Source organism: Micromesistius poutassou, assembly GCF_964030765.1.
Source record: "Micromesistius poutassou genome assembly, chromosome: 12".
NCBI classification, from domain to species: domain Eukaryota; kingdom Metazoa; phylum Chordata; class Actinopteri; order Gadiformes; family Gadidae; genus Micromesistius; species Micromesistius poutassou.
In genome coordinates this window covers 15,015,255-15,029,984 of record NC_140282.1, presented here as the reverse complement: position 1 = coordinate 15,029,984, position 14,730 = coordinate 15,015,255, and the positions used below count along the sequence as shown (strand labels likewise).

General features: G+C 45.3%; 1 protein-coding gene across 1 annotated transcript in view; it reads left to right on the top strand.

Annotated features, from left to right (window-relative positions):
* The window catches only part of LOC311356320 (protein diaphanous homolog 3-like), a 235,268-nt gene that overhangs the window by 161,106 nt on the left and 59,432 nt on the right, over window positions 1–14,730 (top strand). The window contains 2 exon segments of the mRNA XM_084476091.1: window positions 10,340–10,435; window positions 10,727–10,792. Coding sequence (XP_084332217.1) covers window positions 10,340–10,435; window positions 10,727–10,792 — 162 coding nt within the window.

The following is a 14,730-nucleotide window of genomic DNA, read 5'->3' as shown; positions in this document are numbered from 1 at the left end:
TCCTTCTCCCTCCATCCCTCTCCCTCCGTCACTCTCCCTCTGTCCCTCTCCCTATAGCGCTTCATTTGTGGTTTCTCCCTGTTTTGTTATCCTGTTTCCCTCTTTTACTCTCACTCAATAAACCTGTGATCTCCCCCTCTTTTTCCCTCCATCTCTCTCCCTCTTGGTTTTCTGTTTTTAGAACCATGCTTTATTTAATTTCTTCCTTCTACAACTTGTCATTTTGTCAGGGATAGCACTAAGGCATCGTAAATGAAACCAAAGCGTGTGTATTTCTGCACTTGTTTTAAATGTCGTGGGTTGTCTAGAGACCTCCATGGCATGGGATTGGCCAGTTTGTTACTATAAGAATTACATCCTCCACTCATCTTCTGCTGGTTCCCAAAAGAACCGAAAAATAGGTCAAAATAACAACATCGTTGCAACTTGTTCAATGCCCTTCAATTTGTCTCTCGTTGTAACTTTCTTTGTTCATTTCGGTATTTTTTCCTTATTTCTAACTTTTGGTCTCTCTTGCTTTCCTTCATTTTTTATTTGTTCTTTATCTTTCATTCTTTATTTTATTCTTTCTTTCTATATTTTTCTTTCGCTCCTATTTTTTCCTTCCTAGCCTTCCAGTCCTCGAACAGAGGACGGTTACAGAAAAGTGATTATACGCAGATGTACAGCAGATGAAGATTTGATATCGCCGGTTTGATTCGACACACTTAAAACCAGTCGGCTCCCTCCGATCCCACCCCAGTCCCCCCCATCTCCACTCCCCCACCTGCCCGCAGAGCTCCACGCGCTCTCAGCTGCCGTGGAGTGGGGGGAGTGGAGGGAGGTGTGGTGGCAGGTGAATCCAATGCTCTCTGTTTGCTCGCTAACTGTCTGAGCTCTTACATCTCTGTGGTCCCCGGTTGCCCCTTTGCCCTCCTGTCCTCCTCTGAAGCACTATTTCCAGCCCGCGGTTTAAGGCCTATTCCAGAGCTATTAGTGTTAATAACGCTCTAGCAGTGCTTTGTGCCTTGTGGCTCACTCTCTCTCTCTCTCTCACTGTTTTTCTCTCTCGCTCTCGCTCTCGCTCTCTCTCTCACGTGGGCGCTCTCGATCTATCTCTCTTTCTCTCGCTCTCTCTCTCACGTGGGCGCTCTCGATCTATCTCTCTTTCTCTCTCTCGCGCGCGTGCGGGCGCTCTCTCTCTCTCTCTTTTATTTATTTATTTATATATATATATATATATATATATAAATGAGAGAGAGAGAGAGAGAGAGAGAGAGAGAGAGAGAGAGAGAGAGAGAGAGAGAGAGAGAGAGAGAGAGAGAGAGAGAGAGAGAGAGAGAGAGAGAGAGAGAGAGAGAGAGAGAGAGAGAGAGAGAGAGAGAGCGCCCGCACTATATACTGTATATATATATATATATATGTCAGTCAACATGCCTCTGATGCTCCTCATATCTCCGGTGTCAGCCAACACGCGTGTCTGTGATCTGCCACTGTGTGTTTAGTGAGTGTGTGAGTTGGCCCCAGCAGGGAAGAAGAGCATGGGGTAGTGTGTGTGTTAGTATGTGTGAGTTGTTGAGGACAGCGGAGGAAGTGTGTGTGTGTATACTGGGATGGTTTTAATGTGCAGCTGTGTGTTTGGTTCTCTGAAAGCTCCTCATTTCTTGGTTCTATGAGGAGTGGGAGCCCAGGTTTGATGTGTAAAATTGGAACGTTTGTGTTTCCAGATAATCCCCAGTCTGACTCACTGCCTCCTTCTCCCTCCTGAACAACACACGTGTTGTTTACACACAAACACACTAATTTCTTACACACTTACACACACACTCAAAAGCACACAATAAGGGGTCGCCCCGGTGGCGCACTGGGCTAAAGCGCGTACCATATAGGCACAGTCCTGAACACAGAGACCTAGGATCGAATCCGGCCTGTGGTCATTTACTTTACATTTACATTTACTTTTACTTACTTTACTCTTCCACACCTTCCTCCCTATCTCTCTCTATAATAAAGCAGACAAAATGCAAAAATAAATCTAAAAAAAAAAAAAAAGCACACAATAAGACAGACTAAACATGCACACGCGATAACAGACAAACCTATGTGCTTGTCTGTGTAGCACGCTATGGTACCTCTGCTCTGACTAATGATGACGAACTAGCTCCAGAAACACACCGCACATATTTGTTTGGGTGTGTATCACTGTGCACCTGCATGTATGCATGCCAGTTTCTCATTGATAGCCTCAACAATAGTCTTCCTTCCGCTAGGGTGACCCCCGATACAAGTGTTGTGCTGCTCACTATGCTAGCTGAGGAACACCGACTATGCTAGCTGAGGGATGCCAACTGTGTTAGCTGACAGCGCTAACTGCGAGTTCAGGATGCTTAGTATGTTAATGTAGGATGTTTAGAGTAGTAAATAGCAGAAACCAAACTTGTAATTAAGTCAATGTCAATATTTGATTCCACTCATCTTTTTTTCCTTTTAATTTCTAAGAGGTTCAAGGTTTTATTTGAATGACGGTTCATTAAGCAAAAGTACAGTAAGTGCTGTTTAAACAACCTCTGTGGCTTTCGGATCCACTCAATTTGACTTGTTATAGCAGAGCTTCAATGGAAGTTCTAGACACAAGGTGTCAAACGTATGGGCCTTCAAATCATCCTCCAACAAAAAAGGTGGTTTTTGAAAAGTTTAAATTCAATTGCACAGCAGTGCACCAATGGCACTATTCAGGAGCAGGCAAAGATAAAACGCACACACATTCTGGATGACGAATGCCAGGACAGGGGAAAAAAAAAACATTGTCTCTTTATTCAAATGGAAAAGCATATTGCAATTGGCAATTCAATGTGCAATTTGAAAATGCAATTTCAAAATAAATTTTGCAATTGGCAATGCAATCCTCAATTCAGTTGGAATTATTTAGATTAAACATTTGAATGTAAGTTCAATCAATTAGATTTCTAATTGCTGTGGTTTTTGGTGTCTTTATTCAAATGGCAATGCATTCTCAATTGGGAATTCAATGTGTCAGTGAAACAGTGGCCCCCCCGTCTAATGCAGTTACATTAACATCTCAACTCGCTGTTCTGGTGTAAAAATTTGATTGAAGATGCAATGTGTCACTCCTCATCAAAGTGAGTCCCCACCCACATTCTGGGAAGACCCCTACTCTATCTCTGATTGGCCACTCTGGACCAAACTAAAGAAGGCGAAGGAAGAACTAGTTGCAGCTATCACTGTCTTAGTAGAAGTCATTGATTGTAATTGTCATCAAGCATCGCCAATTGATGTTTTTGACAGGGTGCAAACGCTCTCGCAGAGGGTGTGAGAACTTTTCGCCTGAAAGAGCAATTGAACCCAATAAAGGACAGGGTCGAGAAATACTGAGAGGAATATCAGACCAACAAAATCGTGTCAACTGTTTACATCAGTTATGACGCAAATGTGCTGCATTTTCAAATTAGAACCGCGGCAGTGAAAGTGACGAATGGATTCAACCCTCAACCTCATATAGCCAGTGAATGCGTATGTTTTTAGAGGATTCATCATCATTCATATGGAGATAGATTTTTGATCCATGTGTAAAATTGTGTGGTGAAGGGCAGTTCGGGAAAATGGGGATTATGGTTCTGTGGGAGTGGGTGTACACACTTTAATACAGCCATGTTTTGGAGATGTTAGTCTGTTAGTGCTGACTGCTATCGAGATGTAGAATGATATAATAATAATATTCCTTCAAAGATATATCGGGTTGCCCATCCTCTATTAAGGAAAAAGTGTCCATTGTTATCTGAAGCCTGAAGCATGTCACTTGCTGTGCGTACAGTCCGCCCAGAACTTGTGGGAAGAATTTGCAGCCGGGATTAGTTTTTTTGTTCTTGTGATGGTTCTGTGTTCTTGAAAGTTCTTCCACGACAACGATTAACAATAATGTTGTCTACTAAGGCAGTGATGGCTGCATCAAGTTATAGTGTCGCCATTACTCGTTGCCCTTGTTGGTCTGGTCCAGAGCAGCCAATCGGAGGCCGAGTAGGTATCTTCCCAGAATGCAGTCGGGGAGTCCGCATTCTGCCTTGACCAGAGGCAGGCAGACTGAGAGCACTGACAGATTGCATTTCCATTTGAATTTTGAAGAGCGTTGTGACACGCATATGCAATAGGGGGTGTTTATTGGCACATTGAATTTCCAATTGGTAACAAAAAACACGGCAACATAAAATGGAATTGATTGAACTTTCATTCAAATATTTATTTTTCCATTTTGCATATTGTCAATTGCACTTTGAATTGCCAATTGCAAAATACATTGCTATTGAAGAAGCCAACAAACTTCCATATGTCTCTTGAGTCTATTCATGTTTTATTAATTACTAACCCGTTATTATTAGTAGGCATAACTTTAGAACATATTTTGCGTTTAAACTTTGAAATAGCTGCTAAGAAGTCAATTATGAGACAGTTAATAACAACTGAGTGACAACACCACCATGTAAAGACATCCCGGGGGGGGACCCTGTGTAGGCCCTAGCGGGATGCTCCGACGGGAGGGGAATGCGGAGCAGAGAGCCCCAGCTTGAGCAGCCTCGGCCTGGGCTCTGCAGCTGCAGTCCCTGGGTAATGGATCTCACCAGGCTGGAGCCTCTCTGGGATTCAGATTGACTCAGATTGAGAAAAAGCTTGCAGGCATCTGGCAGGACCGGCTGGCCCTGATAGCAGGGGGAGAGATAGAGGGGGTGATGTGGATAGAATAGGGGGGGAGAGAGAGATAGAGATTTATTCCCATGGGGGGAGTGTGACAGCGTCAGCCAGGCTGGTCGTCATTAATATTTATTAATACAGACCAAGCTCTGTCAGACTAAGGTAAACTCCCCAAATACAACACACACACAGGCATAGAACACAGTACACACACACTTGCTCACTCAATCGCATGCACGCACACGCACACACACAGACACACACACACACACACTCACAACTTAGAGACCGCAGGACACACACAAAGCAGTACACACACAAAGCAGTACACACACAGATAGCAGTGGACACACACACACTCTGACAGCAGTACACACAATAAACACACGTATATACATACACACAGTACATATGCATGCACAGTATACACACACAAAAGCCCTGAGACTGCAAGGCACACACACTTTATTAAAATAAGGCACATTTGTATTCACTAGACTTTCAACAGGATTCTTTGCTTTCAAGAAAATTGTAATTTCATTGCGGTTTTCTGTGCAACTAGCATCAATGGTGAATACGGCTGAAATAATTATAAAACAGCCAGGAGCCTCAGAATGGTAAGGCTAACTGAATTCCCACTAAGCGTTCATTTGCGGTGTCTTGTTTCATTAAATAAATACATGTGTTGCTCTGGGCTGGGTGGGGAGAAGAGAGTGGTACTACGATGATACATCCCTCAGCTTGGATAAAACATTATCCTTTTGTTGAGCAAAAGCGAGAAGGTTGTGCACAGATAAAGATAATTTGGCAGGAAAACAAGAACAACATCTGGAAAAACATGTGAACACAATGTTTCTTTCTGTCCATCCCTCTCTCTTTTCTCTTGTGCTCTCTCTCTTGCTCTCTCTCTCTCTGTCTATCTCTCGCTCTAAATCGGTCATTGGATGTCTCTCTCTTGCTGTTAATCTAGCCATCTCTCTATATCCTTCGTTTCCTATAAGACTTTGTCACTCCCCCCCCTCTCTCTCTCTTCAGTCCGTCAAGGTGGGTATGAAAAGAAAAAAAGTTATAGTGTCTATCTTTCTATCACTCTATCTCTGTCTCTCGATCACCCTGCCTCTCCCTGTCATCCCTGTCTGGCTCACATTGGAGATTAAAAGAGTTTAAAGCTCTCTCTCTCTGGCTCCCTCACTCCCTCCCTCCCTCTCTCCCTATCTCCAGCAGCATTTACAGTCTCCAAGTGTCTCGGCCTCTACCTCCCCTTCTCTCCTCTGTTTAAACAGGAGGAGCACAGAGAGGGGGAGAGCAGGGCGGTCATCTTTAATCAGTGGTGGGACTCTGCAGTCACACCGAGGCCGGGCCCCGTCCCCGGGCCCCCGTCCTGCTTTATATTGGGGCTGAGGTGGCGGCTACGAAGAGCAGCTGATGTCCACCATAAGTGGACAGAGAAACAGCAGGCCATGTAGCAGCAGTGGAGGACATAAGTGGACAGAGCCAGCAGCCCATATAGCAGTAGTGGAGGTCTCTTACGCCGCGGTCAAAAAGCCCCCATCCGTCGACGGACGGAGGTAGTGTGATTGCAGCGTTAGTAAACAGAGAACCAGCAGGCCATATAGTAGTAGTGGAGGCCACAGAGCTGTCCTCTTTAATCCTCAGCCAAGCCCTCAGTCCTACTTCTCTCCACCCCTCCTTCTCTTCACTCTCCTGCTCCTACTCTCTCCTCCCGCCTCGGCTGTTCTCTCTGCCACTCCTCAACCCTTCCGTCCTTCTTCACCTCCCCATCTTCCTCTTGCTCCTCCACCCCCTCTCAATCCTGCTGTTACCTCTTCCTCCTGCTCCTCCTCCTCCTCCACCTCTCAATGCTGTTGTACCTCTTCCTCCTGCTCCTCCTCCTCCTCCACCTCTCAATGCTGTTGTACCTCTTCCTCCTGCTCCTCCTCCTCCACCTCTCAATGCTGTTTTACCTCTTCCTCCTGCTCCTCCTCCTCCACCTCTCAATCCTGCTGTTACCTCTTCCTCCTGCTCCTCCTCCTCCGCCTCGCCATCCTGTCGTTGCCGCTTTCTCCTGCTTTCCTCATCCCCAAGCGCCTCCTACCTCCCCCTCCTCTAAGAAGGAGATCATCCCCCCTCCACCAACTCCTCCTCCTTCTCTCTTCTTCCTCTGCTCTTCTACCACCACCACCATCTACTCCTCTTCCCTACAACCCCTCCCCATCCCCCTCATACCAGGATAAGTTCAGGGGAGGTTGAATGCACTAGTGTGCACCCAGTCTAGAGCACGGAGCCAGCTGTTGGTGGTGTGCAGCAGGTGGTTGATGGTGAGGTGACCCTGTCTTTAGAGGGTGCTTTGTTCAGCCCTGAAGAGTGGGAACGGGACAGAAAGAGCAGGGAATCATCCGGGCAGTTTGAAACCAACATAATATTCTGAAATACTGCGTCCCACCCTGTAAAGATGACACCAAAATAATTCAGACGATTTTATCAATATGGCTTGGAATTTATTCTCTGGATATCGTTCCTGACCCCAAAACTGCATTAAAAAACAAATTATCTCTTTCCATGGAGAAACCATGGAGACACTTGTTACTTTTTCATTGGAAGGCGTTTGCATTTGATTAGCAATTATTTTGGTTTGAGAGCATACAATGATGATGAAGTAACCTGAGCAACAAAGCATTGTATGACAGTGCACACACACGTTGTTTAGGCTTTGGTATAGGTTGGCCACTACAATAATAACGATGCTATTTGATGAGAGTATAATATTAGCTCAAAGCAAAACATTGTGTTTTAGTGGCAATGGAGGCTACCTACATGAGACTAAATAGGTTGCGGAAAACGGTCTAAGGTAATGGTGCTTTAGTTGATGACGAGCAGAGAGGGGGCGACTTATGTCCAACTGGTTTGAAACCAAGCACTTGATACCAATGCTCTCCCCATTTAGTCTAGCATGACCATAATGATGTGGGAATGCCTCAACCATTCAAATACGTAATAAGCAGGGCTCAAGACCTAACATTTTCTACTGATGCCCCTAACGGTAACATTTGATGGACCCCTCACAAATTAGGTTGAATCCCTTTTTACGTGCTTTGTCCCAGTATTGGCATGACCTTTGTCGCGTACCTTCCATCTGTTTACATTAATTGGGTAAGATTAACTCAAACTGAATTTGAGTTAAGTGCCTCAACATTTCTTTCCTCTGGTCCAAAGTGGTAGAATATGCGACCATTTTGTTTGCAATCTTGAGCCCTGAACAAGACAATAAAGTCCCCACCACTCACACCACCGTTAAAATGTTGAGGGCCTCCACCGCCATGACAGACTTAACTATAGCTTTGATAATAGCATCTAAATCACTTGGGTTGTGGTGGCAGAGAGCTTAGTAAACAAGAACAATCGGGAATGAGCTTCTATGAGACTAATATATGAAGATATAAAGATGTATGAGGTCGACACTGTTGGTTGATGGTGTGTGTGTGTGTGTGTCTGTGTGTGTGTGTGTGTGTGTGTGTGTGTGTGTCACTGTGAAAGCACAGTGTGTGGGTGGGACTGTTTGTCAAAGAGAGTGTATGTGCGACTGGGAAGCACAGTGTGTGGGTGGGACCGTTTGTCAAAGAGCGTGTATGTGTGTGTTTCTACATATGACAGTCCAAACAGGCACACATATGCGCACACACACACACACACACACACACACACGTATGCACACACAAACCCGGGAGCGGTGGCAGCCGGCGTTAACTCTGGGCTGACAGGTGGTTGGTGTGTCCCTGAGCGTTCCCTTCCTCTGCAGTCTGCTGGAATCACCTGATCCGTCACCCAGCTCAGGTGTCAAGGTTAACCCCACCTTCACTTTTACGCCCTAAATATATGGCACGACCCGCCAGAAAATGAACACATTCATAAATAGTCCCACGGAGGCTGGTTCTGTAGCACCACTAATATGGTCTTGTCCAGTGTTTCCAAACCTTTCATCATTTCATTTCATCATTCAGCATGGTTTTATCAAGGACACCATCATCTACTAATATGTATTTATTATTGATTTATTTAGCGTTTAGCATCATTGTTAATATTGCAGTGGACTAGCAACTCATTATACTATTATAAATTAGCATCATTACTAATGTTTCAGTGGACTAGGGGCTAATATTATACTTTTCTCCTTTAGTTAGTTATTTTATTGTTTTTCACACACGCATGTATATATATATATGTGTGTGTGGGTGTGTGTGAAAAACAATAAAATAACTTTATATTATACTTTTCTCCTTTAGTTAAATTTATTTTATTGTTTTTCACAGAAAGAGAAAAGTATAATATTAGTATAATAGTATAATATGAGTTGCTAGTCCACTGCAATATTAATAATGATGCTAAATAAATCAATAATAAATACATATATATATATATATATATATATATAGTAGTATAAGTGACACACCCCAGAAAATGTTAGTCTTGAGTATATACATACTAATACCTTTAATCCTGCCCAAATGCAAACACTCTGCAATCTCTGGGTCCACCGTAACGGGAGGATGCGTGTGTCCTTCTGCATTCTGAGCTCCTAAGCCTCTTCCAACGATATATATACTAGAATTCAAAAAGTATATCACTATCAATATGCCTCAATCGAATTATGTGCAGATCCAGTTATGTGCAATGGTTAAAGGAAGAGGAAGTTAATTAATTATTAAAGTTTAATGTCTAATTATTTATATCTGGTCAATATATTTGACATTTAACAGAAATGAACAAAATCAATATTTTCCTTGATAACTAACCACAAAGCACTTAGAACCTGGCCATGTGCCCACAGGTCGGGAACCATATATCTAGTTGGTGTGTATTGTCTGTGAACTCTGAGCTCTCACCTCTGGTGAGAGTCCTATGTGTTCAGGTGTGTGTGCTAAGCGCTGGGGTGTCAGCAGGTGTGGCTGTCGGTGTGAGAACGTCAGGCCAGCGACGGGTTCTCAGCGTTCCTCGTAGGATACAGAGGACATTTCACTCTTGGCTCAGCAGCTCTGTGTGTGTGTGTGTGTGTGTGTGTGTGTGTGTGTGTGTGTGTGTGTGTGTGTGTGTGTGTGTGTGTGTGTGTGTGTGTGTGTGTGTGTGTGTGTGTGTGTGTGTGTGTGTGTGTGTGTGTGTGCGCGAGCGATATGTCGGTCTTTTAGACGCTTGGCTGACTTTCAAATCACCTGTCACTAAGGCGTGCCCTGCCTCGTCCTCCCTCGCCATGGCAACACTCGAGAGCCAGTGTCACTTCCGCCACCTCCCGATTGTTTTAGTGTGTTTTTATTGATTTTATTTTGAAGAGTCATTTATTTTTATCCCAAACTGGAAATGCGTGCATCCCAGCAGAAAACACAAAACAGTATCAGACGTTTAAAATACATTCAATTTAGAGTAAAAGCTGCAATAAACTGAACATGTGTCTTTATACACATTTCAATCAATTTGTTGTCCTATTATTTGACCAGGTTTTTCCCTTGAGCTGAACGTAGGCCTAGCCAAGAAGGGCAGCATTACAGGAAGCTACAACATAGATAGAAGACAGCCCAAAACATCCAAACAACATGCAATGTGATAGCAGCATATTAGTGTAGTTACTATTTTTTTTGACCATTTTGCCTGCTTGGTTTTTTTCCAGAAAACGAGGAGACGGGGGTGATGGACAGCCTGCTGGAGGCCCTGCAGTCTGGGGCCGCCTTCAGGGACCGCAGGAGGAGAGCCCCCAGACCCAGAGGTCAGTCTGGTGAATGACCCCTGCACAAATGCACTCACCCACACTTTGATTTGAACGCACGCACACACACACACACACACGCACGCACACACGCACACACACACACACACACACACACGCACACGCACGCACTCGCACATACTCAGACACACACATACTCACACATAAGCGCACACATACTCACACAGAAGCGCACACATAAGCACACACATACTTGCAGACATAGCAATAAACACACACACATCTGCACAGACGACCGGCGCTCTCTGAGGGTGTGGCTGTTGTTTTCAGATGAAAAGATCATCAGTCCCGGCTCCTTCAGACAGGTCCTGCGACCCGTCCAGCCCGGTAACAACGGTAACCCCCTCGACGTCCTCATCCCGATCATACTAATGCCTTTAATCCTGTCTAAACGCCGACGCTCTGCAGTCTCCGGGTCCGCCGTAACGGGAGGATGAATGTGTGTGTCCTTCTGCATGGGGAGCTCCCAAGCCTCTTCCTCTTAACGATATGAACGTCTCTTGCCTGTCCGCTGACTTTACAAAATGCAGCTCTGATCTCTGTGACCTTGTGGGTGAGAAATGATCAGCAAATAACCTGTGTGTGTGTGTGTGGATGAAAATATATGTGTGTGTGTGTGTGTGTGTGTGTGTGTGTTGATGAATATATGTCTGGACAAACAATATCAGTATGTGTGCATACGTTGGTGTGTGTGTGTGTGTGTGCGTGCATACATGCGTGTTCATGTGTCTGCTTTGTTTCGAGCATCTCCTGACAACCCAGTGATTATCCCTAATGTTAGACAATTGAATCAACACACACACACGACTATGGCCTCATAGCTGTTGGCAGGACAACCATCATAGATCAGAGGTTCTCAAGCTTCATTACCGGCAGCCACTTAGAACACTCCGCTGTTACTGAATCAAGATCTGGTCTGAGGTGGATGCCAAAACCGTTACCTCTCTCCTCCATCCCTCCCACTGCTTCTCTGTTCTCCTCCTCTAGCCCACCCAACTCCTCTCTGTTCTCCTTCACCCTAAGACTTATCTTGAATGATGCTGGAGAGAGGAGGAAAGGTGGGGGGGGGGAGGAAGTATGTGTGTCTAAAAGAGAAGATAAAACCAGAGCCACTAGGTGGGTTTCACAAACCCAATCCAGGGGTGTTTTAAGAGGCTGTGTGTGTCCATGTCTGTCATGACTGTGATCCATCCTACTCCCAACTGCTCTCAGGTAGTAGCGCCGCTGTGTTGTATATCTCCCTCCACCATTCCGCCGGGGGAGTGGTGGGTCACTGTAGTGTGGGACAGGGGTCTCCCTCCCCCCCTGCCAGCTGCTTCAACATCGGCCCTCTTCACTAATAAAGCTCCCAGCTTCAGACTGTCACCACAGGCCTCGGCCCCTGGCTGCCAGCCTCCCTCCCTCACTCGCCACTTCTCCCCCCAAAACAAACCCAGCTAATTAGCTCTCTGTGGCCAGGCTCAGATACCAGTTCATCCCCTCGCCCTGGCCATCCATCTCTCTCCCCCCCCCCCCACCATCTCCACCCTCTCTGCCATCTGCCCCTTAAATAACACTGGCCGTCCCACCCCCAGTCCTGCTGCTGTTAGGGGCCCTCCCTCTACATAATTACCTGTTATCTCACTCTCTCTCTCACTCTCACCATCTCTCTCACTCTCTAGCTGTCTTACTGCCTCGCTCTACCTGTCTATCGCTTTCACTATATCTGTCTCACTCTCTCTGGTTCTCTCTCTCTCATATTTTCGTCACCCCATGTCTTTCCCTCTCTCTGTCTTAGTGAATATCTCTGGTCATAATTTCCCTCTGCTAAGTTCAAGTTTATGTGCGCTTCAACTCCCTGAATGCACTGTGTTGGGTCGAGGAATGGGGAGTGTTTCCTTGTATCCCCCCTACCCCCTTCCAACTCCTCCTCCCCCTCTTTTCTTACTCCTCCCCCCTCCCCGTGCTAAACACTCTGTAATAATTGAGCTCCCGGGAGCTGCCTCACTCCAACCAAGCAGCAAAGAGACTTGAAACGGAAACATCTGTCAACGTAGCCACGGTAACAAGCGGCAGAGGGAGGGGTGGGGGGGGTCAATGTGAACATGTGTGGCAGGGATAAACATTAGAACAGCAGCCAAGGAGCCCATCCTCTGAGACAACCAGACAATTGAAAAGCCAGGCTGTATAGGCTGATTCTGTATAGGCTTATGCTATGGGCTGATGCTGTATAGGTTGATGCTGTATAGGCTGATGCTGTATGGACAGATGCTGTAGGCTTATTCAGAAGGGCTGTTGCTGTATATACTGATTCAATACACGATGATGTAGACTGATGATATAGACTGACTCAGTGCATTTACATGACACTCAAGAAAGTCGAATTATTGGGTTAGTCCAACTATGATTGGATTATTAAGAAGCATGTGTATACACCTCAGTCGAGCTAAAATCGAATCAAATTGGGTTTCTCAAAGACGAATTAAGACCCCTAGATTACTGTTAGTCGTATTAAGCGTGCATGTACCGATTGAGATTGGATTATGTGTTTTGCGCATGCTCGAGATCTTTTCCGGGGGCCGTGAGCCGGAAGTAGAAGGAGACGATAGTCGTGTTGTTGGCGCCGTCAGAAAGGGAGAAACTGCGATTTATTTAAAAAGGTGGCGCAGAAGATGGAGGAAGCAGGTGAATGTAGTAACTTCGGGCACATCTGTCAAAATAAATGTTTTTTTTTCTTCCGACATGTTTACGATCTTTCTCTCTGGTACTTCCACAACAAGTAAAGATGCCTAGTGGGGGTTATCTCGCCCATGGGGAAAGGAACTTTGGCTTTGACTCTAACGTCCAGATTGAACCGAACGTGGAGGAGAAAGGGATTGTTGTCGTATGCTGGCTCCGCTGCATAGGTGATCCAAAAGCCGGTCGGAACAATGGGATGTCAGAGCGGAGGGTTTATTTATTTAAAAAGGGATGTCGGACTAGTGGGCTGTAGGACCAATGCAAATTTTTCGGGTAATTGAGAGGTCGGAACAATGGAGCATTGGAGAAATTATATGGACCCGAAGTGAATTGACAGCTGTCTACTGAAAACATCTTTCTCACGCCGCAGCCCCTCCGTATACGGCATTCCCCCAATTCCTTCTCCCCCATGGGCGAGATAATAACCCCCACTATAAGTCTTTACTTGTTGTGGAAGTATCAGAGAGTCGGAGGAAGACGGTGAATGCCCCGGCCGCGGGAGCACGCATGGCATGCATTCGGTAAAGGTGGAAGCACACAGACACTACACTTCGATTTCACCCAAGGCTGAATTAAAAGTACATGTTTTTCTAAATGTGGGTCATCAACGAGGTTCTAAAGTGGTAACTTCGGGCACATCTGTCAAAATAAATGTTTTTTTCTCCCGACGTGTTTACGATCTTTATTCATTCATTGCACCGCGGCTGAACTGACGGGGATATTCTCTGATATTATGAATCTTAAAGACTGGGTCGTGTCTCCGACTCTCTGATACTTCCACAACAAGTAAAGACTTATAGAGGGGACATGGACCCGAAGTGAAGTGACAGCTGTCTACTGAAAACATCTTTCTCAAATGCCGCCTGAGTTTGTTGTTGCTGGTGACGTAAAGAGGTCAGCCGGTGGCTCTATTATCACTAGTTGAAATGGGTAGAGTGCCACCTATCGTACCGGGGTAGGACATGCAGGCCAATGAATCGATTTACTCGTCGCCATGTATAACCAAACAATTGCAGTAGTCCAATTGCAGAGCATCGAACTATGGCTTTAATTGGATTAAGCTGTGCATGTAAACGTACTGACTGATGCTATAGACCAGGTGCTTAAAGTGGCTTGTGGCCAATGCTGTTTTTTTCATCTCATAGAAGGTCCACGTCAAGTACATTAATAAAGTACAATATTTCAGAAAATGATAATTATGTATTATCTCAGAAATTGTACAGTCATGTCTTCCTTTCCTAGCACGGGAACCAAACAAATCTGTGAGATCATGTTTCATTTGCTCTGGCAGATGCGTCGGGCCTCACTCCCATTCAGACAGATTTCCAGCAGACCTAGACAGGGTCCGGCCAGTCATCGCCGTTTATCTAATCTGGGGCGTATTTGATCCAATGGCATTTTCCTAAACAACCAAGATGGCGCCCACGTTTTGTTGCTCTGTTTGCTTAGAGGCCTATCCAATTGCGTCCAGAGCCATTTTGATCCGGGCCAGTTGATGAAACCCTTTGGAAATCAAAAATGAACTGAGAGGTTCCAGACTGATATGAATTAGTGAA